The 20,459-nt window shown below is 39.0% G+C and overlaps 1 protein-coding gene across 6 annotated transcripts in view; it reads left to right on the forward strand.

Annotated features, from left to right (window-relative positions):
* PHACTR1 (phosphatase and actin regulator 1) overlaps nt 1–20,459 on the forward strand; it is a 558,036-nt gene that overhangs the window by 24,755 nt on the left and 512,822 nt on the right. For all 6 annotated transcript variants that reach the window (XM_046005870.1, XM_046005873.1, XM_046005876.1 and 3 more), the window contains one exon: nt 17,513–17,659. In XM_046005870.1, the coding sequence (XP_045861826.1) occupies nt 17,513–17,659 (147 nt within the window). The remainder of the gene's footprint in view (nt 1–17,512; nt 17,660–20,459) is intronic.

Consider the following 20,459-nt stretch of genomic DNA (forward strand, 5'->3'; position numbering starts at 1 on the left):
TTACAGCAAGTCCTGCCTTCCTGCACCCTGAAGGTGCACTTCCACAGGGGCAAGTCCACCTGAGAATCCGCTGACCAGGCCCCTCCTCCAGAATCAGCACAAACAACTCACTAGCGCCAACTTCACGGATTATAGAGCACTGCAAAGCTTCTGCCCTAGGGAAAATAGGTTGAGCATCCTTTGTACTTTTGCTCTTTATTCATTTTATTTTTATTATTTTTTTGTTTTCTTATATTTTCCAATTCCTTTTTATTTTTTTATTAATTTTAAAAATTTTTATACCTGTATACTTTTCCAACATATTTTTAAAATTTTTTTGTCTACTTTCATTTTATTTTTTGACTTTAGGATTGAAATTCTTTTTTTTTTTCTCTCTCTTTTTAGGTTTTATTTATTTATTTGACAGAGAGAGACACAGAGAGAGAGGGAACACAAGCAGGGTGAGTGGGAGAGGGAGAAGCAAGCTTCCCCACGAGCAGGGAGACGGATGAGGGTGCAGACCTGGATCCCAGGACTCTGAGCTCATATCCTGGGCCAAAGGCAAACGCTTAAGACTGAGCCACCCAGGCTCCCTCAGAATCTAAATTCTTTTAACAAGCAAACCAAAACAACACACCCAGGATTGAGTGGGAGTTTTTTTGGTTTTCTTGTTTTGTGTTTTTGTTTTTCTTCTTTTGGGTTTTTTTTTTTTTCTCTTTTTTGGTTTGTTTTGTTTTGGGGGGCTTGGGGGATTGCTGTTTTTGTTGTTCTTTTTTCTTTTTCTTCTTTTCTTTTCTGGACAAAATGATGAGATGGAGGAATTCACCGTAAAAGAAAGAACATGAGGTAAAACTCATTGATTAAATCCAATACAGACTGCAGTAAGATGTCTGAACTAGAATTTAAAACAATAAGTATAAGAATACTAGCTGGGCTTCAGAGAAGGATAGAAGACACTAGAGAATCCCTTAATTTAGTCAGGCCAAAATTAAAAACACTGTAACAGAGATGCAAACACAACTGGAGGCCATAGAAATAGGATGGACCAAGCAGAAGAGCAAATCTGTGATATAGAAGATACAGTTATGGAAAATAATGAAGCTGAAATGATGAAGGAAAGAAAGGTAATGGACCACAAAGGTAAACTTAGACAATTCAGTGACTTAGTAACACATAATAACATTTGTAACATAGGAGTCCCAGAAGATAAGAGATAAAGGGGCAGAAGGTTTATTTGAACAAATTATAGCTGGAAAATTCCCTAATCTGGGGTAGGACACAGACATAAAATCCAAGAAGCACAGAGAACTCCCATTGCATTCAGCAAAAGCCAGCCATCATCAAGGCATATCATAGTCAAAGTCACAAAAGACACAGACAAGGAAAGGATCCTGAAAGCAGTAAGGGAAAAAAGGACCTTAGCCTACAAGGGAAGACAGATCAGGTTTGCAGGGAATCTGTTTACAGAGACTTGGCAGGCCAGAAAGGAGTGGAAGGAAATATTCAGCCTGCTGAATGAGAAAAATATGAGCCAAGAATTCTTTATCCACCAAGACTATCATTCAGAATAGAAGGAGGGCTAACGGGTTTCCCGACAAACAAAAACTAAAGGAGTTCATGACTATTAAACCAGCCTTGCAAGAAATTTTAAGGGGGATTCTTAGAGAAAAAAAAGCAAAAAAAAAAGAGAAAAAGAGACCAAAAACAGTCAAAAACTAGAAAGGAACAGAGAACATCACCAGAAACACCAACTTTACAAGTAACACAAAGGCACTAAATTCGTATCTTTCAATAATCACTCTGAATGTAAATGGACTAAATGCTCTAATAAAAAGACATAGGGTATCAGAATGGATAAAAAAGAAGACCCATCTATATGCTGCCTACCAGAGACTCATTTGAGACCTAAAGACATCTGTAGATTGAAAGTGAGGGGATGGAGAACCATCTATCATGCTAATGGACATCAAAAGAAAACCAGAGTAGCCATACCATACCTATACCAGAAAAACTAGATTTTAAAACAAGACTATAGCAAGAGATAAGGGCATTATATCATAGTTAAGGTGTCTATACATCAAGAGGATCTAATAATTGCAAATATTTATCCCCCTGAACTTGGGAGCATCCAAATATGTAAATCATTTGATAACTGACATAAATAAGCACATTGATGATAATACAAATAGTAGCAGGGGACCTTAACACACCACCTACAGCAATGGACAGATCATCTAAGTGGAAAATCAACAAGGAAACAATGGCTTTGAATGACATACTGGACCTGATGGACTTAACAGATCCAGAATGTTTGATTCTAAAACAGCAGAATACATGCTCTTTTTGGATACACATGGAACATTCTCCAGAACAGATCACACAGGGTCACAAATCAGGTCTCAACAAATACAAAAAGATTGGGATCATATCATGCATATTTTCAGACCACACTTCTATGAAACTTGATATCGGCCATAAGAAAAATATTGGAAAAACCTCAAGTACATGGAGGTTAAAGAATATCCTACTAAGGAATGAATGGGTCAACCAGGAAATTAAAGAGTAATTTAAGAATACATGGAAGCAAATGAAAATGAAAGCACAACAGCCCCCAAACCTTTGGGATGCAGCAAAAGCAGCCCTAAAAGGAAAGAATATTGCAGTGCACGCCTACCTCAAGAAGCAAGAAAAATCTCAAATACACAACCTAACTTTACACCTAAATGAGTTAGAAAAGGAGGAAATAAAGCCTAAAGCTAGCAGAGGAAGGGAAATAATAAAGATTAGAGCAGAAATAAGTGATATAGAAACAAAACAAAAAATCAGTAGAACAGATTAATGAAACTAAAAGCTGGTTCTTCAAAAGAATTAATAAAATTGATAAACCACTAGCCAGACTTATCAAAGAGAAAAAAGAAAGGACCCAAGTAGATAAAATCACAAATGATAGAGGAGATATCACAATCAACAGCACAGAAATACAAATAATTATAAGAAAATGAGAAATTATATGCCAACAGACTTGGCAACCTAGATAGCTATAAACTACCAAAACTGGAACAGGAAGAAATAGGAAGATTAAGCAGACCCATAACCAGCAAAGATATTGAATCAGTAATCAAAAATCTCCCAACAAACAAAAGTCCTGGGCTGGATGACTTCCCAAGGGAATTCTATCAGACAAAGAGTTAATACCTATTCTTCTCTAACTGTTCCAAAAAAAATAGAAATGGAAGGAAAACTTCCAAACTCATTCTACTATGCCAGCATTACCTTGATTCCAAAACTAGACAAAGACTGCACTAAAAAGGAGAATTACATGCCAATATCCCTGATGAACATGGATGCAAAAATTCTCAACAAAATACTAGCAAAGTGCACTCAACAGTACATTAAAAGAATTATTCACCATGATCAAGTGGGATTTATTCCTGGGCGGCAGGCATGATTTAATATTTGCAAATCAATCGTGATATATCATATTTTTAAAAAAGAAAAGATAAGGACTATATGATCCTGTAAAGAGCTGCAGAAAAAGAATTTGACAAAATACAGCATCCTTACCTGATAAAAATCCTCAATAAAGTAGGGATAAATGGAACATACCCCAACATCCTAAAAGCCAGCAATATTACCCTCAATGGGGAAAAACTGAGAGCCTTTCCCCTATAGTCAGGAACAAGACAAGGATGTCCACTCTCACCATTACTATTTAACGTAATACCGAAGTCTTAGTCTCAACAATCAAACAACAAAAAGAAATAGAAGACATCCAAATTGGCAAACTTTAACTATTTACAGATGACATGATATTCTATGTAGAAAACCAGAAAGACCAGACCAAAAAATTGCCAGAACTCATACATGAATTCAGCAAAGTCTCAAGATATAAAATCAATGTGCAGAAATCTGTTGCATTTCTGTACACCAATAACAAAGCAGCAAAAAAAGAAATCAAGAAATTGATCCCATTTGTAACTGTACCAAAACCAATAAGATACCTAGGAATAAATCTAACTAAAGAAGCAAAAGATATATAGTCTAAAATTATAGAACAGTGGGGCGCCTGGGTGGCTCAGTGGGTTAAGCCTCTCCTTTAGCTCAGGTCATGATCTCAGGGTCCTGGGATCAAGCCCCACATCGGGCTCTCTGCTCAGCAGGGAGTCTGCTTCCTCCTCTCTCTCTCTCTGCCTGCCTCTCTGCCTACTTGTGATTTTCTTTCTGTCAAATAAATAAATAAAATCTAAAAAAAAATAAATAAAATTATAGAACACTTAGGAAGAGCACTGGATGTTATATGTAGTGATGAATCACTGAGTTCCACAACAGAAACCAATATTGCTCTATATGTAACCTCCCTCCCCAAAAAAAGGCTGCAGTCATCGAAAGCCTTGACTAGGGCTTCCAAGATGGCTCACTCAGAAGTCTCAGTCCTTGCGACATGAGCCTCTCCATAGGCTTCTTGCATGGTTTCCCCCATAGCTTCCAGCTGGCTTCTTTCAGAGCAAGAGACCCAAAGATAAAGCAAGGTAGAAGCCATATTATTTGTAAATGATACACCATCACTTCTAACATATTCCAGTGGTCACAGAGACCAACCTTGTTATGGGAGGGGACTTACACAAGGGTATGAATACTAGGAGTTGGGGATCACTGAGGGCCATCTTGGAGGCTGGTTATCACAACACACACAAAGTTTTACAAGAGCAGAAAAGTCTCAAAAGTAGTAAAAAAAATGGCAGATGTTGCTAATATATCTCAAAGTCTCAAGTGATCTTAAAATTAGGTACAATAGGGGCGCCTGGGTGGCTCAGTGGGTTAAAGCCTCTGCCTTTGGCTCAGGTCATGATCCTGGGGTCCTGGGATCGAGCCCTGCATCGGCCTCTCTGCTCAGCAGGGAGTCTGCTTCTCCCTCTCTCTCTGCCTACTTGTGATCTCTGTCTATCAAATAAATAAATAAAATCTTTTAAAAAAATTAGGTACAATATCTCACACACACACACACACACACACACACACACACACACACAAAAGTGTAGTCCCTCTGGACAAGAAGCCACTTATGCCAGTGTTCAGGTAGCTATTAAATTGTCTTGCATCTGTCTTTATCCCAGTATTAATTCAAGGAAAGCTAGATATTAAAACTTTAAAAGAAGAATCAGACAAAGTCAGTATTAGACCCATATTATTAGAGGAAACAGGGCTGGCCTGAATGCAAGGCATGGAACCATCTCTTTGGGAGGCCACCACCTTTGGAGACTGCTGTGCACTTCAGAATTCCATAGTTCTATTCACATAGGCTAAGATGGGAATGGTGTGCCTCCACAGTTGTGCAGCGTGAACAATCTGAATTAGGACCGGTAAACGCTGTGGAGCTGGAATTCTAGGTAGCAGTTATAAAAGCAAGGCAGCCACCCCCTCTCCTTCGTGGGCCCCACAAAATTAGCCAGAAAGAAAATAGGATTCATACCAGAACTTTGTGGAGTGGATAGCTCATTTAATGGTAACTTTAGACAGAGAGAGCTAAGATGTACTAATAATAATTCCACAGATTTCTGGGTTTTCTAGCAAAGTATGCATATTTATAGAAAAGAACAAATGTCTCAGCAGCTACTTACTAAATTTAGTTACAAGAAAAATCCCAAAAGTCTCCTTTTGGGATATTTTTGTAAAATCTATTTAAAATATATGTTACTAATGCAAACTCTTAAGGTTGACATTGTAGTTAATAACACTGATCCTTATTTACATTTTGTATTTTCTACATGAATGATTTTGAATGACATCACTGCAGTTAGTGACATCTTATTTATTCATTTATTTATTTGTTTTTAGAGAAGGAGCGGGGGAGAGAGGGGCTGGAGGAGAGGCAGAAGGAGAGGGAGAGGGTCTTAAGTAGACTTCATGCCCAGCATGGAGCCCGAGGAGGGGCTCAATCTCACAACCCAGAGATCATGATCCAAGCCAAAATCAAGAGTTGAATGCTTAACCGACTGAGCCATCCAGGTGCCCTGGCATCATACTCATTTTAATTGTGAGGGAGGAGGTTCGTGGATTTTTGACTCATGTTAAATATGTAAAATACTGACATATGTACTTCCTCTATACAGCCCGGGTTCTTCTTCTGATGGAGTCCTCTATCAATCAGTCATTTAACTTTAAAAATTTTAAATTTTTAAACAAAAATTCAAAGAGCTCTAGCATAACTGCAGGACAGATTACCCTTTATGGTCGATACTGTATTTATCTATGCCTTGTGTGAATAACAAAAAATGATAATTTTTCAGAAAGACTGAAAGTAAGGATGGCACAACATCACTAGCCCTTGGACACTCTCCTAAGTAGAAGGAAACATGTGTTTGCTAGTAACTTCTAAATTTTATTAGAAAAAATTTACAGAAAATTTGCAAAAGCAAAATAGTAAAAAGCATACTTATTTACCTTTACTCAGATTCACCTATTGATAACACTTTACCCTGTTTGCTTATCATTTGTTCTCTTGCCTCTTTCTATCAACCAGTTGATTGATCTATCTAGAGGGGAATGCAAAAGGGTATATTTATATTGAGAGAGGGAGGGGGGCGAGGCAGGGAGGGAAAGCGAACATATACATGCAGTTGTGTGTGTGTTTGTCTGTGTATATATGTACATACATATTTTTTCCAAAGCCATCATGGCTCTTTATCCCTAATATGTTACTGTGTATTTCCTTAGAAGAAGAATGGGATAGCCTCTTTCATGACCACAGCGCAGCTGTCAACTGCAGTACATTTAATGTTATATTTTAAAAATATAAAATTTTTGTTCAAATTCCAGTTAGTTAACATGCAGTGTGATATTGGTTTCAGATGCACAGTATAGTGATTGAACACTTCATACATCACCTGGTTCTCATCACAAGTGCCCTCAATCTCCATCACCTACTTCACTCATCCCCCCACCCACCTCCCTTCTGGTAGCTGTCAGTCTGTTCTCTAGAGTTAATAATCTCTTTCTTGGTTTAACTCTCTTTTTCCCCCTCCTTTGTTCATTTTCTTTTGTTTCTTAAATTCCACATATGAGTGAGATCATATGGTATTTGTCTTTCTCTGACTAATTTATTTTGCTTAACGTAATACCCTTCAGTTTCATCCACATCATTGCAAATGGCAAGATTTCATTCTTTTTATGGTTGAATAATGGTCCCTTGTATAAATATATACACTTTCTTTATCCATTCATCAGTCTCTAGACACTTGGCTATTTCTATAATTTGGGTACTGCACATTATGTTGCTATGAATATCAGGGTACATGTATCCCTTTGGATCTGTATTTTTATATTCTTTGGGTAAATATCTAACAGTGCAATTGCTGGATTGTAGGGTAGCTCTATTTTTAACTTTTTGAGGAAACGCCATACTGTTTTCCAGAGTGGCTACACCAGCTTGCATTCCCACCAGCAGTACAAGAGGATTCTCCGTTCTCTGCATCCTTGTCAGCACCCGTTGTTTCTTGTGTTGGTTTTAGCCATTCTGACAGGTGTCAGGTGATATCACCGTTTTGATTTGTAATTCTCTGATGAGCAGCGATGTTGAGCATCATTTTATGTGTCTATTAGCCATCTGGAAATCTTCCTTGGAAAAGTGTCTATTCACATCTTCTGCCCATTTCTTAACCGTATTATTTGATTTTCGGGTGTTAAGCTTGGTGAGTTCTTTATAGATTTTGAATACCAACTCTTTATCACATATGTCATTGCAAATATATTCTCCCATTCTATAGGCTGCCTTTTAGTTTTGTTGATTGTTTCCTTCACTGTGCAGAAGCTTTTTATTTTGATGAAGTCCCAGTCGTTTACTTTTGCTTTTGTTTCCCTTGCCTCAGGAGACATAACGAGAAAGAAGTTGCTATAGCCATGTCAGAGAGGTTACTGCCTGTATTCTCCTCTAAGACTTTTATGATTTAATGGCTCACATTTAGGTCTTTAATCCATTTTATTTTATTTTTTTAAAGATTTTATTTATTTATTTGACAGATAGAGATCACAAGTAGGCAGAGAGACAGGCAGAGAGAGAGGGAGAAACAGGCTCCTTGCTGAGCAGGGAACCCGATGCGGGGCCCGATCCCAGGACGCTGGGATCACGACCTGAGCTGAAGACAGAGGCTTTAACCCACTGAGCCACCCAGGCGCCCCTTTAATCCATTTTAAATTTATTTTCATGTATGTTGTAAGTAAGTGGTCCAGTTTCATTCTTCTGCATGTTGTTATCCACTTTCCCCAACACCAGTTGTTGAAGAGACTGTCTTTCCCATTGGCCAGTCTTTCCTGCTTTGTTGAAGATTAATTGACCATATAGTCATGGGTTCTTTTTTGAGTTTCCTGTTCTGTTCCATTGGTCTATGCGTCTATTTTTGTGCTGGTGCCATGCTGTTTTCATCACTACAGCTTTGTAATATAACTTGAAGTCTGGAATTGTGATGCCTCCAGCTTTGCTTTGCTTTTTCACAATTGCTTTGGCTCTATGGGATCTTTCACGGTTCCATACAAATTGTAGGATTGTTTGTTCTGGCTCTGTGAAAAATGCTATTGGTATTTTGATAGGGATTTCATTGAGTCTGTAGATTGCTTTGGGTCATATACACATTATAATACTTTTTTCTTCCAGTCTATGAGCATGGAGTACTTTTCAGTTCTTTGTGTCATCATTAATTTTTTTCATCTGTGTTTTATAGTTTTCAGAGTACAGGTCTTTCACCTCTTTAACACTGATACTTTAATCTGCTCTTTGAAGTTCTATTTTCTCAGCTGACCCCAGAAAGTCCTTTATGGCACTTTTCCCCTGCAAGGCAGGATCTGGAATCAGTTCAGTCTAAGATCTGGCTCCAGTGCGCAGCCCAGTCTAGAGTCAGATATTGTTCACCTCCTTTTATCTGGAAATTTTCAAAGACTTAATTTGCCTTTTAGAACATTGGCAATTTTTTTTTTAGCAATACAGTTCCCCTTCTTCTTTTTTAATAAACACTTCCTACTTTTGAGGTTGTCTGATTTTTCCCCATCATTCTACTCAGGTTATGCATTCTAGGCTGGAACACTCCAAGAGTAAGGTCATGTTCACTAGATGTCACATCTGGAGGCACTCAATGTCCATTTGTCCCTCTGTGGTGATGGTAATTTTGATTGCTCAGCCAAGGTGTTTTCCAGTTTCTCCCTTAAAACTAATAAATCTGTGGGAGAAATTTTAAGATCATGAAAATATCATCATCAAAGTTTCCCCCTACACTTAACATCTATTATGGATCCTTGCTTGTTCTTGATTTTTTTTTTCTTGCTTGATCTTTACTACAATGGCTGCAAAACAATGATTTTCTAACTCCGGCATTCCTTCTGAACTGATGTGTCAGCTCTCCGCATTCTACTGCAAGTGAAAGTCCTCCCCTTTCCTACATTTACTTATCTAGTTATTTATCCAATTACTGTCAGTTTTATCCACTTATCTATTTACTATTAGGGGTCATGAATACCCATGATTAGTAATTTATTATTCATTAGTGGACTTAATTATTTTTTGCGCTCACATTGTTCCAGATTTGGCCAGTGCAACCCCCTTCAAGCTGGCTCCTGTGTTGTAACATACCCCTTAATTTGAAGGAATGCTGCCTTGTTTCTGGCGTAACAGGAAGCCTTCTCTCATCATTCCTTCATTATTCCTTATATGCTTTTCCAATCTAGTTATTTGTTGTTGTTTTTCATGCAGCACAGGATGCTGGGAATAGAATACTTAAAAGAGCATGGTTATAAAAGACAGATATGATATAGCCTCAAACTAAAGCTGAGACAGGAAAAATAAAACAACCCTACAGAATTTGGGGTAGTGGAATGTTGATAACACAAAGATGGCCCAAGTTATTAGGAAACTAGTTAATCAGATTAAATTAAGTTGTTATTAATAGTGTGGTTTTGTAAACATTTGGTGCTTAAATGCGATGATTATATTTATTTGTGCATGTTAGTAAGCTGGACAATATTTTTTAATTTAAAAAAGAGCTTGTGCTTTTATTTTTAAATTGATAATAGTTGGTATCAAATAACTACAATCTTCCATATACCATAATATTCTCCAGGATATATTTGTTTATATAATAATATAAATGTTTTATTTCTAAAAGTGTAGTGAATGGTGACTAGCAAATTTTTATTAAATTAAGCACAATTCTGTGAGCTGAGAGCTTTCTAAAATTTATTTTTTTAGTTGTATATAATATATAAAGTGACGTGCACAAATATAAGATGTATAACTTAACGAACTTTTACAAAAATGATCACTTTTCTAAAACGTATAATCACCACTCAAGTCAAGATACTGAAAGTTTCCTTTGTGATCCCTCCAAGATATTATCTTTCCAATCAACCACCTATCACTGCATATTAGCTTTATTTATTTTTCTTGCACTTAACATAAATGAAATCTGCAAATATTCATACAATGTATAGATCTGGCTTCTTTTGTCTAACATTATACTTAAGAGATTCATCTGTCTTCTTGCTTATAGTGATAATTTGTTCTTTTTCATTTCCATGAAGTATGACACTGTAATGAAGATATTAAATCATTTTTGTATATTTTGCTTTTGATGGCTATTTGGGTTATTTCCAGTTGGGGGCTATTATGGATACATTTACTATGGACATACATGTCCATGTCATGAGGTATTTGTGTGTTTACCTATATTTATGTATAATGTGTGTGTAAATGGCTTTCCAGAGTGGTTTTACAAGCTTACATTCCCACCAGCTTTCATGAGAGCTCCAGTTCTCCCACATCCTCACCAAAACTTGGCATTGAATGACTTTAAAGTTTTAGCCAGATTGACAGATGTATAATGACATGTCATTGAGCTCTTTATTTGAATTTACCTTTAAGTAATGATTTTGAGCATCTTTTCTGACGCTTATTGGACATTTGGATTTTCTTGTGTGAGAAATGCCTATTCAAGTCTTTTGCCCATTTTAAAAAAAATCAAATTGTTGTTTCAGAGATTCTTTATATATTCTAGTTACAAGTCCTTTGTCATACACAAATCTGAAAATATCTTCTCTCATTCTGTGGCTTGACTTTCGACTCCCCTAATGATGCCTCTCTTTAATTTTTAAAGATTTTATTGAATTTTTAAAAGATTTTATGTATTTATTTGAGAGAGAAAGACAGCATGAGCAGGGGAGGAGCAGAGGGATAAGTAGACTCCCCACAGAATAAAGAGTCTGATGGGCTCCATCCTAGGACCCTTGGATCATGACCCAAGGATGCTTAACTGACTGAGACACCCAGGTACCCCTAAGATTTTACTTTTAAAGTAATCTCCACACTCGGTATAGGGCTGGACCTCACAATCCTGAGATTTATAACATGCTTCACCCACTGAGCTAGTCAAGAACCCATGTCTTTTCTTTATTTAAGAACATTGCCTTTAGGCAAATAATACATTATATGTTAACTAAAAAAAAATAAAGATTAAAAAAAATCACATCTAGTTTATTTTTACTAAGTTGTTGAATATGTGAGCTAAAGATGTTTGTAGTATTCTCTTATTATCCTTTTAATAAATATAGGATCTATAGTTATTACCTCTATTTGATTTCTGATATTGGTAATTTGTATGCTCTCTATTTTTATCTTTGTTATGCTTGTTAAAAGTTAATCAATTTTATTTATTTATTTTTGAAGAATGAGCTTTTTGTTTCATTTACTTTTTTATTGTTTCCGTATTTTCAATTGCACTGACTTCTGATCTTATCTTTATTAGTTCCTCCCTTCTACTTATTTTAGATTTATTTTTCTCTTTTTCTAAGTTCTTGAGGTAGGGTTATTGATATGAGAATTTCCTCTTCTCTTATGTGGACATTTAGTGCTATAAATTCCCCTATCAGAATTGTTTTAGCTGCATCCCACATGTTTTGGTATGTTGCATTTTTAATTTTGTCTTGTGATGAACGACTAGTAGCATCAACATGCCTGTTCATTCTTTTATTGTTAGTGCTTTTCATGTCCTGTTTAAAAATCTTTGCTTCTGGGGCACCTGGGTGGCTTAGTTGTTAAGCGTCTGCCTTCAGATTAGGTCATGATCCCAAGGTCCTGGGATTGAGCCCCACATCAGGCTCCCTGCTAAATGAGGAGCCTGCTTCTCCCTCTCCCACTCCCCCTGCTTTTGTTCCCTCTCTTGCTGTCTCTCTCTGTCAAATAAATGAATAAAATCTTTTCAAAAATTTTTTTTACTTTGGTCATAAAATATACTTCTGTGAAAAAATTTTCTTTTAGAAACCTTATTGTTTCCCTTTCACACTTAGGTCCATGATCCATTTGGAATTGAATTTGTGTATGGTGTGAGGTAGGGATCAAGTTTGTTTTCCATCATATGAATATCTAGGTGATCAAGCAATAGTCATTGAAGAGTCCATCTTTCCCTCACAAAACTGCAGTGAGACTCTTGTCATAATCAGGTGACTGTTTATATATGGGTCTATTTTTAAATTCTCTGTTCTCTTCCATTTGTCTAGTTATCCTACTTTGTTTTTGAATTCTATACCTTTATAATGTCTTGATATCTTCTACTGTAACTCCTCCATCTATTTTCTTACTTGTTGTGATAAAGCTAGTCTTATTCCTTTGCATTTTCATATAAATTTTAGATTCAGTTTGTCACTTTAAAATAAAAAAGCTTGAATTTTAACTGGAATTCCATTGACTGTATAGACCAATTTGAAAACACTGATGCCTTTACATAGTGTGTCTTTTAATCCATGAGTATGAGAATGGTTTAGTCATCCCTCCTCATTTATTTACTCTTCTTAATTTCTTTTTTTGAATATTTTGTAGTTTTTCATGTAGAGGTCCTGCTCACCTTTTGTGAGATTTATTCATAGATATTTGATGGTTATGATACTATTGTAAATGGTTCTTTTTAAAGTAAATTTCTAATTTTGTCAATGTGTTGAAACAAGATTGATGTTTTATACTGCTATTATATCAGCGATGTTGTCAAATTCACTTATTATTTCTAATAGTCTGGATTCCTATAGATTCTCTGTGTATACTATCATAACATATATAACTAATCATAATTTTATTCTTGTTTTCCAATCATTATATCTTTCTAACTTATTTTCTTTTACTTAAGTCACTGCATTGACCAAGACCTCCAGTGTAATGTTGACAACGAGTGGTGAGAATGGACAAAGTTAGGAGTCTTTTGAAAACCTAGGTACCCAGGTCTCATCCCCTCAAAATTCAGTAGGTCCAGGTTGGGGGCCTTGAAAATCTACATTTTCACAAATATTCTAAGTGTTATCAATGTAAGGGTGTCCTAGAAACTCACTTTATGTAATATTTTTAAAGCTTAAATCACCTGAAAATTTTTCTTGATTAGGATGGAATATTGCTCTCTTCTTTCTTCCTTCTCTTCCAACCTTCATCTTCTTCCATGCTAGTGATAGATGTATAAAATGTTATTCTTTCAAGCACCCTATTTTGGTGCTTCTCTTTCCTGTCTCTAGGTCTCGATATAACATGCATGTATGGGTCTTCAGTGTTAAAGTGTTGACTGGCTTTAGAAAAGAAAAAAAATCCTCATCCTGAGTCAGCAGTCCTACTCAAAAAGAAGCAATCTTTTTTAAAAAGTATATTCAAAAGTTGTTGAGATCACAGTTGAATTCGGTTCTTTCTATATACACACCCACACATGCACACACACAAACAATCACATGGGTGTTGCCACATGATGGAAACAGTCTGAGAAAAAAAAAACAGATTCTAAAAGATGCACAGTTGTATAAAATAAAACTTGAATAATACGAAATCACTTGAGAGAAATATGGGTACCATGTGGTTTCCTAAATATGGCTCATTCCACATTAAAGGAACAATGTATTTTCTTAGATTAAGAGACAGAATATGCCATGGATGTTCATGGAAGGAAGAAGAGATAGAAAAATAGCTGCAAATATCCTAGAGCATTAGAGCTGGACAGGGCCTTAAGATCCCATTAGCTGACCCCGCCATTCTTACAGTTGAGGTGAAAGATCGAACCTGGTAAAGTGAGTGACTTGCCCAGTGTTACTTGGTGAGGTAGTGGTAGTACTGGGCACAGCACCCAGCTTCCCAGATTCCACCCCAGAGCTTCCTGCCTGATATCCCTCAGATAGTTTATGATAAGAGATCACATATATGGAAGGAATCCTAGAGAATAAAGAATGTGGATACATCGGAACAAACCCACTGAAGTGAGTCCTTCATGCGGGATAAGAGGGAGCTACATGAATGGAATCAATTTTGCAAACAAATTGTAAGAAAGATGTGAGAAGGTAGGCAAAGTGAAAAGGGAATGGGGAAAACTAGGTAAGATAAAGAAAAGAGTAAATTAGGGAAGTCAAAAAATGGAAGAGAATAGTCAGAAATAAAAACACAAATAATTCAAGAACATGTAGATAGACGTAGCATTTTAATGTCGTTTTTGCCAAAAGTGTATCTATCTAGAATTACTTCAGTAATAAAATGTCCATAATGAAATTGTATGAAAATACATTGAGACTCCTTTAAAGAAAGGTACACCTAAAGTAATAGCAACATTCAGTTCTTAATCTTCTAAAATGCTGAAAGAAGATCTAGAAATCTAAAGATATACTTCCCTATATCAAGAACCATGAAATGTTGGGGCACCTGGGTAGCCCAGTGGGTTAAAACCTCTGCCTTTGGCTTGGGTCATGATCCCGGGATTCTGGGATCGAGCCCCGCATCGCATCGGGCTGTCTGCTCAGGCTCCCCCCACCCCGCTTGCCTCTCTGCCTACTTGGGATCTTTCTGTCAAATAAATAAATAAAATCTTAAAAAAAAAAAAACCATGAAATGTAAAATCAAAGAAACACAGGGAAAGCTAAAGCTAGGTGTTTCTTCAAATGACTCTATTGGGCTTTGTTTTTAAGACATGGTTGAAAAATGAAAATACAAGGGGGTGTAAAAAGGAAAATACAAGGAGAATGGCACCTATATGGAACAATCAAGTGGCACTGCCTTAATTCAAAGACAGGTAGAGTTTTTACAGTATTCAGAATTGTTGGACTTAATTTCCTTACTTCTGTACTTCCTTAAAAGCCTGAACCTAAATGTTACAATCATAATATTGGTTTGCACCCTGACTAACCATGTAAAATCATTAACCTTCATGGTTCATTTGATGAGCCAAAGGTTCCTATTGTGCCTCCTGGGAGAGGAGGCATCCATTTTTAATCCATGTTTAACAGAGATAAACGGGACATAATCATGAGCCAAATGTCATAGAAAAGTGAATTTTAAGTGTGGCTAGTCAACCAAATACATATACTTAGCAAGTCAATATACCGATTAAGGACACAGGATTTAAAATCAGGCAGATATGGGTTTGGTCCCTAGTTCACTCCTTGCTACTCATTACTTATATAACAACTACTTCTTTCTCTTTTCTCCTTTGTCCCCTCCCTTCTTCTGTTAAAAAAAAAAAAAAAAGGTCTATTGAGCATTTACTATGTACTGGGTTCATGCCATAGACTAGTGGACCAGTTACCTGACATTGTTAAGGGAGAACATGGGAAGTTTATAGGGAAGAAATTTGTGGTGTGTGACACCAGCAAATGTGTAGATGTGGAAGTAAGCCAGACTGGGAGGAATCTGAGCAGACTGGAAGCAAATAATGGGCGATGCGTTTGGAAAAACATGTTAAAATCAGGTTGTGAAGGGCTCTGCATGCCAGGATAAGCAATTTCAAATTAACTATGCAGATAATTGGCAAACAATTAGAAACTGAACGGTTCAGGGGGAAGTCTAGTGCAGAAATCCAAAGGAGGAGACTGCAAGAACAGTTTACTATGTACTAAAGAGCAGACAAGAAAGACATGGATTTAACTGTTAAAGGGATATGATGACCTTTAAAATAACTTTGTTTGGACGGTGGGGATGGAAACCAGCAGTGGGAATGAAAGAGGGGATTGGGGGTTAAGGCATGGAGCCTGTGGGGCAAGAGATCCACGGGAAGCTTAAGCAGAATGGAAAGGAAATAGTCTGGAAATACTCAATCTCAATAGAGATTGAGGAAGCAGTGAGGCCAAGGGCAGCTGTATTTTTCCTAAGATGAAGAGTTACTAGCTATGTGTGGAGTGTAGAGAGACTGAAGATTCTAGGGAACAAGAGTTTGAACTGACAGCTGAAGTGCGGAGGGAAGTCTGCCAGAGCTGGGCCAGCAGCCCTTCTTCCTCTGAGATTGAAGGGTATGACTCGACCCTGACTTCTCCTTTGTAGCAGTGAGGGAATCAAGGCAACGTTTATCTGTGTACTCCAGGTGAGCTCTTACTAGAAAGGAGAGTGGCAACATCAGGCCAAAAAAGACCGAGTGACTGAGGCTGTAGAAAGACAAACATCAAAGAGTTTAGCCCATCAATAGATTCAGTAGGAGCATCAAACCATTCTGATTCACCTTTCTACTTCCTTCTGTGCTGTGTAATGGAAAGTTTGCAGTGCAAACATTCAAAGAAATGTAAAGTGCCCTTGATCTTCACCTGAATGGCACAGGGCTATAGAGACTACAGGTCCAATGCAAAGACCACTATCTGTCCCCTAAGTCCCCAGATAAAGAGAAAGTTAAAGGATAAAACGAATGGATATTTTTGTAGACATAAACACATCTTAGAAGTTAGTGATTGTAAAAGAGGGTCACTCAATTCTGTAGGAATATGCCTAGTGTACATTCAAAGCATCAACTCTGAAAACTTTATTGCCAAACTGCTCCCAGACTTGTATATACTTTTCCTCTACTTTCCACCTCCAGGGTTCAAGGGGGCTTCTGAGGATTGTATATCTAGTTGCATCTTCATTTGAGCTCTGGGTTGGGAAAGAGGGAGTGGAGGGGTATCCCGAGGGCAGTGCCCTCCTCCGTGACCACCAGGGGCTTGTACTCCAGCAATAATAATTCCACGCAAGGAAAGCTTTAGTTGGTACAACTGGCCAGGCGTCCTCAGTCTCCAGGATCCTGTGGGTTAAGGAGACCCTAGTGTGCACTTGAAGAGCAGAGTAAGTGCGTTTGGCGGGAGAGGGCACAGTGCTGACTGGGCATCTTTGCTTTGGAGTCTTCCCTTTCGCATCAGCCTATCTGTGCCAACAGTTGAAAACTGGGGCTGCGGGCAGGAGGCGGGGTGTCAGTCGGGAACACTGACCCGTTGGCCCTGTGGCTGCAAGAGGAGTTAGGGGGAGCCCTGGGAGCAAGCCAGTGATAACCTGATCTCTGCTCCAGTCCACAAATCCTTAACGGATTTTCTTTCTCTCCCTTCACCCTTTTCTCTCCTTTGCTCTTTCTTTCTCGCTCCCTCTTTTTTTTTCCTTTTTCCCATCTTTTCCCCCCTCCCTCCCCGTCCCCTTCCCTTCCTCTCCCATCCCCCTCTCCCCTCCCCCTCCCCGTGTGTGAGCCTCTTCCTTTCCCCTCCTCCCCTTTTCCGCCTCTCTCCTTCTCTCTCTCCATCTCCTTCTCCCTCTCAGCTCGCCGGGCGACCCTGCTCCTGCCTCCCACATTAATGGCGGCATCTTCGGAGGATGATATAGACCGGCGGCCCATCAGAAGAGTCCGCTCCAAGAGCGACACGCCGTACCTCGCCGAAGCCAGGATCTCCTTCAACCTAGGGGCAGGTAAGGACGACCCTCTCGCCTTACACTCTCCCGTACCTCGCTTCCTCACCTCCCTTTCCTCTCACAGGCTGGCTCAGCCCCCTGCCCCTCCTTGGGTGTCCCCCTCCCGGCTGTGCCCTCCCTCCAGCCCCCCTTCCTACCCAGCCAGGCTCCGGGCTCGCTCACTCGCTCTTTGTGTCGCCGGTATTCCGAGGGTGTGTGTGTGTGTGTGTGTGTGTGTGTGTGTGTGTGTGTGTGTTGCGGAGGTGGGGGAGGGTAGCGCATGGAGCCCTACATCCGCCCAGGAGTCACACGCGGGCTTTCCCCTTTCATGAGAAGAAAGTGTTGTCAGTGATAACAATGATCTTAGGAATCACCACGGCTGGCTGGGGATGCGAGTGCACTGGCTGTGGGCGGAGGGTCTGGCAAGGCTCTGCTGGTGAGGTTTGCTGGCAGGGCTACTACAGGGTGGAACTTGTTGGTGACATTCAGACTGGTGATTTTGCTGGGTTGATACCACTGCTGCGATGTGGGCTGGGGAGAGGGTTGACAGCTAGGAACAGGACCTTATCCTTTCCCCCAAGCAGTTTGAGAACAACCTTGGGGGTGATAATAATAATAACATGGTCCACAGGCTACATGTTAGGTGATTTGATTCTGTCAGTGGTACTTGTGCCCAAAGTGACCCAGATGGAATGAAGTGAAAAGGACAACTGAGGTAAAGGAGGAAGGGAGATGGGAGGGAGGAGGATAGAGAGGGTGGGAGGAAGGAATGGAAAGAGGGAAGAAGAAGAGGCAGTAGAAAGGACTGAGGGATTCAGAAAATCAAATTGTTTCAGTTGAGACCTCTCTGGGTACCTGATAAGCAGCACCCAGTGTCTGCTGTCCACTCTGCTGCAGCTGCTCCAGATTCGCAGGCAGACCTCACGCTCTGTTACTGGTAGATGGTCATTATCACTGGGAGGAAGTTGTTCACCACTAACTTCATATTACTGCCTTTTCTGAATGCCTCCTGAGCTCCACCCCCCACTCCACCCCCACGTCCAGCTTGTGTTTCTTCCTTTCTGGAACCCCTTAATATTCTAGTAATTCCAGTGCAAAAAGTGTGAGGGCATTTTCCTGGAGAGCCTCCCTCAAGATAGGTTTGAAAACCAGATAATACCATTTTCCTTAGCAAACTAAATCCTTGGAAATGGAACTGAATCAAAGTATGTGTGCGTGCGCATGTGTTGGAGCAAAGAGGACCTTCAAATGATAAGTACTGTATACACTATTGAGAAGTTTGGACAGAAGATTAAAATTCTGATTAGAGAAACAAGATGTGGTGTCCAAGTGACCATATCTTCACGACTGGAAGAATGGCAACAGAAAGTACCAAAGTGGCTATGGTTCTTGGAGTATTGTTTTCCTGTCTCGGTGATTTTGGGTTTTGACCATATGTTCCTTGTCACTCCTAAAATGTTTTCCTCTGGCTTTATGGCTGGGGAAATGAGGTCTTTAGTGGGGGCAGTTTTGGCCATTTTCGTGGTATGCTGTAGTAGCCTGTGGTCTCATTATGGAACTGTTAATCCTTCACTTGTATGTTCCACATTCAGGATGTGGTTGTGAGCGGTCTTCAGAAGGACCAAGAAGAGTTTCTTTTATGATTGAGATTGTTTTCTCACTGAGAAATATTAGAAATTGTACACTGACCCCTTTGCTACCAAACTCTGGTATATTCCTTAGCGTCTTCTGCTTAGGACAGGAGAAAAAGGGCTGGAGTGGCAGTTAGTAAAGGTCGTTTACCTTGTTTTACTTTTACAACAAAACAATAACATAAAATACTAAAAGGGAGCTTCAAGTTTCAGCCACTCCTGACTTGGGTTGGGCCATTTTGCCACCAGATTAAACCCACTGACTTGCAATCTTTTATTCTGGTTGAATTATTCTGGAGGCCAATTAAATGCCTGGACTTTTCAGACAAGACGTGTCTCCCTATAATCTGGAAATAAACAAGTCCAACAGTCCCTTCTATATGTCCCTTAGAATTCCCCCCAAAAGCAAAATTAAGAAAGACACCAGCAAGAAAGAGAAGTGCCATGCAGGGGACATTGGAAAGAAGGGAGGGCTGTATTCTGCGGTTAGGGGAGCTGTCCTCTCTCTGTGGTGCTGAAGCGAGGGACTTTGTGACATGACTGTAAGCAAGAAATGCGGGGGAGGGGTGCCCAGTCCCTCCAAGTGATGGAATCCCAGGGAAAACACAGAAGATCTAGCCACGGAAAACTTTTCTATCCCTGCCCACCTACATTTACCGCCTGTTTACTACGCCTCGTGTCTACTGCTCCTCTGCTCAAATCAAGCAGTTCTGCTCTAATTTTGTGCAGGCTGCTCACTCCCGGTGCTTTGTTTATTTTCCAGCTGGTTTCTGGTTGCTTTTCTGACATAGTAAGATCTACTCACAGATGTGCCTTTCCCCCGCGTTTAAAAGTAATTGTAACCCCTGGTTTAAAAAGCAAACAGCCTTGTTTATCTCCTGGAGCAGCAAGTTGTAATTAAACTATTAGTGTCGTTATCAGCATTACTGAACGGAGGAGCCTGCACACTTTGGATAAATTACATAATTTGGGCATAGAGAGAATTTTGTTTGTCTTTTAACAACAATTTACAAACAATTAAGCAAGGAAGCTTTACTCTGCTCTTTATTCCCACTCCTCTTCTACCCCTCAGATAGTCACTTATTGTTTATTCTTTCCAGAGAAATTCCTTATTGGTTTAAACTATTTGTGTTTAATATTTGCTTTCTCATAGCTACTCATATGTAAGTCCATGTTTAATATTTTAG

This window comes from Meles meles, chromosome 5 (assembly GCF_922984935.1).
Source record: "Meles meles chromosome 5, mMelMel3.1 paternal haplotype, whole genome shotgun sequence".
Lineage (NCBI taxonomy): Eukaryota > Metazoa > Chordata > Mammalia > Carnivora > Mustelidae > Meles > Meles meles.